The 7,068-nt window shown below is 29.7% G+C and overlaps 1 protein-coding gene across 2 annotated transcripts; it reads left to right on the top strand.

The window, feature by feature from the left end:
• Nucleotides 1–1,570: 1,570 nt before the first annotated feature.
• Nucleotides 1,571–6,777, top strand: LOC125053342 (snurportin-1). 2 transcript variants are annotated; one of them, XM_047654671.1, is made up of 8 exons: nt 1,574–1,873; nt 1,948–2,029; nt 2,365–2,535; nt 2,843–3,025; nt 3,440–3,570; nt 4,012–4,163; nt 4,339–4,481; nt 6,013–6,777. In XM_047654671.1, exons 1-8 carry the CDS (start codon nt 1,716–1,718, stop codon nt 6,094–6,096), a joined length of 1,104 nt encoding a protein of 367 aa, XP_047510627.1. In that variant the 5' UTR covers nt 1,574–1,715; the 3' UTR covers nt 6,097–6,777. The 2 variants fall into 2 exon arrangements, with proteins under 2 accessions (XP_047510636.1, XP_047510627.1); XM_047654680.1 differs by lacking the exon at nt 2,843–3,025 and having other exon boundaries at nt 1,571–1,873.
• The last annotated feature ends 291 nt before the right edge of the window (nt 6,778–7,068 follow it).

Below are 7,068 nucleotides of genomic sequence, written 5' to 3' on the forward strand. Positions count from 1 at the left end.
TAAGTGTACTAAATTTATGACAAAAATAAGTTTAAGAGTTTAATATTTACTTAGACATAAGTTTATATAATTATTACAAAGACTTTTATATGCCGCCAAAGCATTTTTTTTTAATTTTGTTAATACGAACGTCAAGGAAACAAATATGTTGCACCAAAGACAATAATATAGTAACTTAATTGTTGTTTACTTTAATTAACTTTGGTTGCACGCTGAACGTTAAATCATTTCATTTTTTAAAGCGGGGCACCTCTATAAGATCGATATTGACTTTCAAATTTGGGGCTCTTTTCATCTCCTAATTATACTACACTTGGCATTACGTGGTAAGAAAACTAAATACATAATTGAAATTACAATCTAGATTGGAATCGCTATTGAATCTACTGGGTAAACCAACAGGCGTATGTATCTAATACAGACAATAATTGCCTCGGAAGGTTGGGTTGGTTTTTTACTAACAATAATTACTGTGGATTATTTCTAATTATACTTTGCAAAGTAAGTTTGAAATAATTTGGCGTGTAACTATGAATTAATTTTATCTATTTTTTTAAACATACAGAGATAATTATGAGAGAGATTATACCTATAGGCACGGACATTTACTAGGTAGGTACAAAATTTAATAGGTAGACAAATACTACAAAAATAGTTTTCGGTGTGAATCATAGCTATGAAGATTAATTTTATTATAATATTAATATTACTTATCCTGTAACTATTACGTAGATATATAATATATCTAGGTTTGTTTACAACTTCCACATGGACGGAAAACAAAATTCTGTGCATGTCCGTTTGTATCCAGAATCTCCGTATAGAAGCGATTATAACGTCTAACGCATAGGATGCATAAGTCAACTACAATATAGGTATATTCCTTTCTACTGTAGACTTGATTTCAGATGAAAAGAACATAAAATAAAAATAGTTACTAATTATTGTAATTAAAATTCACAGGAATTATTGATCTTTTTAATTTTAAACAGTTGTTTGTTTATTTATAAGAATATTTTCGACTGTCGTCTGTCGTTAATATTTTATTATTTTGTACGTATCCTTTTAAATAAATAAACACACTATAATATAGAAATAACTTTACTAGTCTAATTTGGCCGAAATTCATATAATTATTATAAAGAATTTTATATGCCGCCAACGAACTTTTGAATAAATTATTATAATATAAAGAATTTAAAATAAAATAAAAAAATCTCATATACCTATTTGCCCTTAATGTAATGATCAAAGACACATATTAGGAATAAAATATAAGTACAGACGAACTCAGTATGATTCGAATCAGATTTCATTAATAATTATCCTTAAATTATACTTATTGGAACCTATGTGGATTTTTTCTAATAATATATAATTTTTGCGTAATTTTATCAATGATTTGTTTTGTCTCTTAAGTCATTAGTCACTGAATATTATAAAAGTTATATTATTCTTATTTTTTGTTAATATCTGGGTTATATTATTTGAAAAGTGATAAAATTCAACAATATAAAATAATTGCATAAGCTTTATGAGTTGTCAAACGTCAATTCGCGTATGTCAGTTTTCAAATTTCAAAATAGTTCGGCACGGCTTCGGCTTACCGCTTTTCTAACTTCTAAATGAACAATGGGTACATACATAATCTTATTTTAAATTTAAATAATTAACTAATAAAATACGGTCAATTCATCTATCATCGTGAATCTATAATGGAGGGAGATATTGAAGTATTGGAAAAAGCCATTCAAAATCTTGAAGCTATTGGGGAAAAGGATGACGATTTGTCACATCAGGACCTGTATAAAAATTGGGGAAAATATGGATCTCAAGAGGAACGACGCAAAGAACTCTTAGAAACCCAAAAAAGGTAGGTTAAACATAAAGTAAATGCTTTAAATCTTTTTCTAGATCCTATATAATTCTGTCTTAATTATTTTACAGCAATAGACAGAATAAGGTTGATAAATTAAGAGGACTTATTAACGTTGTGGAACAAGAAAAAACATTCAAACCAAGTAACAAAGTGAGTATGTAAACAGAGGGTCTTAGAAATAAAAATATTCCTTGTTAGAACTGTAGTCAAAACAGTATTTTCAGTCATTATGGGACGTGTAAAAATTTAGACAACACCAGTTATTTGAGTTGGAAATTGTAAACATGAATTGAATTGTAATATTGAATCCCTTAAACAATTACTTAAATTGCGATTAAGTTTGTTTCAGAGTCACAATTAAATTTTGTAAAATTAAAATATTAAGGCATTTATCACAATTATTTGATATTATTGTGATAAACAACATGTAAAACAAGTTTTGATTGGGGAAAACCATATTTATAAACACTAACATGTTATTTTAGGTGTCTTACAGACCAAATATTTATGTAGCTGGATTTCATAAAACACCTCAAACATATAGTAATGTTTTAATGCTATCTGAATGGCTGATCGAGAAACCCTCAGACTTTGAAACAAATTGGTACATTGTCCCTTGCCCTAAAGCAATGAGATTGCTTGTCATAGCTTTTCATGTAAGTATATTGTAAGCTAAGTAAAAAATATTCTTTACTTTTTCACTTCTACTATTGAATCTTTTGTAGTCATTTTTTTATAAAGTGAAGTAGAAGTCTGCTTCTGCTTAAAAACCTTTTTTATATCGTCATGAAATCACAAATGCATAATACATGTTTTTAAAGATTCAAAAATGGACTTTGTGGAGACAGCTTAAATTTTATATATAATTATAATTGAGCCTATCAATATTGAACCATAATATTTATATCAGCCTTTTTTGTTCTATGAGGTGACATGTACAAAACTAACTATAATTTTTTTAAGGGTAACACTAAATGCTTTACCAAGTATGGTCATTTTAAATTTGAATGTTGCACGTCACTGCCGGGTGGTAATCCTAAATCAAGTGGAAATTGTGTGTTGGATTGCTTTTATGATAAAGAATCAAATACAATGTATGTGTTAGATTTACTAGCGTGGAATAATCAGCCTATGACAGATGGAGAGGTAAGTTTTTACCACCAAATATACCTACTTCATAAATCAAACAAAAGTTTCAACTGTATATCATAATTGCAACTCTAGATATTTAGAAACTTATTATACAAAAATTGAAATTAATGAAAATATTAATAATTCATTGCACATAACTTATGTACATATGTGTACCAATGAAATTCCTTATTGACTAAGTAATATAGGTTAGGTAGATAGGTTGGTTTACCTTTACAACCAAGTTAATAAAAAAAAACATATAAGAAATTAATATAGGTACTAATATACTATAATACTTAGGTTTACTGAAGCACTAACATTAAAACACTATTTATTAGCATTCTACACATAATAAAGGTTTATTCAGACAATAGTCTGATACCTTTTTTTCATTTTTTTCCTAAGATATATCATTTGTGTTTCCAGACAGAATTTCGACAATTTTGGATGCAAACTCACTTAAATGATATCTCAGCTATTAAAAAAATATCTAATTTTAACAAAGTCATCTTTAAATTATTACCAATGATACCATGTACGAAGGAAAACTTAAATAAGTAAGTATTATTGTAAGTAATGATTTTAATTAACAAAAAAATAGTCAGATAGTCAAACAATATATCTAAAGTAGATGACTATTAAATGTGTTTTTTGTAGTGATAATTTATTATTGGTCAGGAAAGTAGAAAAGTATTTACAATTAAATTAACGTTATGAGTGTGTGTTTACATTTTTCTATGGATTAATAGATGGTTGAGGTGAAGCTATATAATTAATTTGGCAAAATCTAGTACCCAAAAAACTTATGGATTTTTCAGGTTGTTCACTTCTCAATATACCCTTAACAAGGCAAATTTTTAAAAGTATTAACATGCAGATACCTTACTTTTTTTTAATATTGTTTGTTCTTTATCCTGTCTCACAACCTCAAACAATGCAGGATTTAATTTTTTAATATTTGGTTGTTCTACATTACAAAAAAGCAAATTTAATTACAGTTTGTTCTCAAAGTTCCCGCCTTGTGATGATCTAGATTTCCCAGCATTAGATGGATTGTTATTTTACCACAGGCAAGCACATTATTTTGCTGGACAGACACCATTAGTAGGCTGGCTCTTCCCATATATGGTCAATGAAGTTCTTGGCCAAGGTACATACAATAAACAAATTCTAGTTATAACTCTGACCTGTGAAAACTATCAAAACACCATTATTTAATTTCCAGTTGACTGTAAAGGATATATCATTATAACATATTATATACTTAATTATTGATGTGGATAAATAATAAATAATATTTATATAAAAAATTGTATTTTTTTCAGATATCACAGTGAGCTCAGAGTATTTAGCTGGAACACCTGAAGATTATACAAATCAATCTGATTTTATATCAAGGTTTGAAGAAAAGTTAAAAAAGAGAAATAGAAGGAGTAGAAACAACAGCTCTATGGAGACTGAATATGTGGTAATTGAAATACTTTCTATGTTAACCAAAATTCCGAGCAATGGACGAATATACTGATAATTTATATAAACTAAGGTTATATAAATTACGGCTCATTGGTCTAGTGGTAGTACCCCTGACTGCGAATCCATGGGTCCCGGGTTCGATCCCCGGCCGAGACAAATATCGATGTGATGAGCATTTGGTGTTGTGCTTAGGTCTTGGGTGTTTAAATATGTATTTATATGTCTATCTATCTATAATATGTATGTATATCCATTGCCTAGTACCCATAACCCAAACTTCACCAGCTTAGCATGGGACTAGCACTAGGTCGATTGGTGTGAATTGTCCAATAAAAAATAAAATAAAAGATGAATGTGCTCCAAATGTTTAAAAACATTTTATTTCACATTAATTTATTATGATTGTTTAATCATACGGTGCGCTCATATTACCGTCCTTAGTTAATTATATGTGGCCATTTGACCCTGTCTGTAAATTACTAGCGGCCCGTCCCGGCTTCTCACGGGCAATACTGAGCCCTAATCTACGAAAAATGATACACACGGGATCAATTACATGCAGTAGTTTTTGAGAGTTAATAGAGAGATAGACGCCGCGGCGGACTTATTTTTGTATGATATAAGAGATAGACTGTCGCTAATTTATTGCAGTTAATTTAATAGAGCTTGCTCTAGAAGTTAATGAGGATCATCGTTAAGGCAGCGTTCGTTAGAAACGTTTTCGTTCGTTTTTCCTCCGACTTACTTTCCAAATAAGGACCAACTATTTTTAATACAGTTGCGAAATAATTAAACAATTTAATAAAATATTAAAAACACAATAAACTCAACTAACTAATCATTTATTTCTTATAAAAGTTATAATTCACATATACATTGAAATTGGTACAGTTTTTTTTACTAACTGGGGAAGTTTTAGGTTGCATATTTACTGTTTGAGACAAACTATTATTAATTTCGTATGATTGTTCATGTATATTTAATATATAACTAGCAGACCGGCCAAGCGTTGCTGTGGCTAAGGTTTTAGTTATATTACATAGTTACCTATTCTAGGGAAACATTAGGACAACACCAGTCATGGGGACCACCATGCTTTATTGGTGGTTATGCCATTAAATTGTAACTTTTGTGAAATGTTGGTACTTTCAACACACCGCCATCTGTTAGAATTGTGACTGTTAAATAATAAACAAATATTTTGCAATAAAATAATATTGCGGGTATAAATTGAGATGTAAGCTATCCTATCTTTTAAGTTAGATCAAACTGCACACGGTGTGCAAATTTGATTGATCAGCCTCCTGTGCCTGACACACGCCGTCGACTTTTTGGGTCTAAGACATGTCGGTTTCCTCACGATGTTTTCTAATGAATGTTAATTGCGCACATAGAAAGAAAATCCATTGGTGCACAGCCGGGGATCGAACCTACGACCTCAGGGATGAGAGTCGCACGCTGAATCCACTAGGCCAACACTGCTCGATAGTTTACTTTATTGTGATTTTAATACATTGTTGTTTAAGGAGAGTGAAGAAAACATAGAAAGTGACAAGAAAGTGGACAGCATGGAATCGGAAGATACAAGAATAGATCCTAGAAACAAGTGAGGCTACAACTCGGACAAATTAAAATAATTATTAATACGTTTTAACGTATTTTTATTGTTTTGACACCGACAGTTAATATCAGATGTGAATACTACACGTCATTCATATTAACTTACGTCGGCAACATGTGTCATATAACTTTTACGACGTCTATTTCATTGGTATCTTTTTAGCTGGTTTAAAAGTTCATCCCAAAACAATGGTTTCGCTGGGTATCGAAGATTGGATATATTTGTAATTAATTAAATATCAAAACATTTTTATTGATTTGCAATGTCTCTCGCTTATTATCTGTATTTTAAATTGTGATATTTTTGTTATATATTAATTGTATACCTACCACACTACAACCGAAAAACGGACTGCATCCACTCTATAGCGCCGTTCACGATTCGCTCGCGGTCCAATCTCGGTCTGCTAATATTATGAAATGAAAAACAATATGTGCATTCATACTATCCGGAGCAGTCAAGTTCCGGTCGAATCCAAGTGATATTCGAAGAAAATTATACTAGACGAAGAACGAACTGTGAACAGCATTATAGCGTTGATCCAGCCTTAATAGTTTGTGTTTTCCATCAAATTAATCAATAGACAAAAATAAATCTTTTTGTACGAAATATATTGTTAATATTGTACATTTTTTAATGCATTTGGATCTGGTGAATAATGTTATGTTATTTTATATTATTTATTTATTTATTTATGCTTTATTACCTTATTCACAAACATACACATAACAAAAATACAAATTAAATGGTAAAACGCGTTTGTTTTGTTTTTACCCTTATAATAACGACCCTAATAAACTATTTATTAATACTAAATAATATTTTAACCAACGTATTATTTTTAAATTCTGTTGACGATGATTGAAACAGTTTGTTTAAACAGAGTACTAAATAATTTAGTTTTTATGAATTAATTCAGGGCCAGACAAATTTCAAAACGAAATTAAGTTCGTTAAGATAC

This window comes from Pieris napi, chromosome 1, assembly GCF_905475465.1.
Source record: "Pieris napi chromosome 1, ilPieNapi1.2, whole genome shotgun sequence".
Taxonomy (NCBI): domain Eukaryota; kingdom Metazoa; phylum Arthropoda; class Insecta; order Lepidoptera; family Pieridae; genus Pieris; species Pieris napi.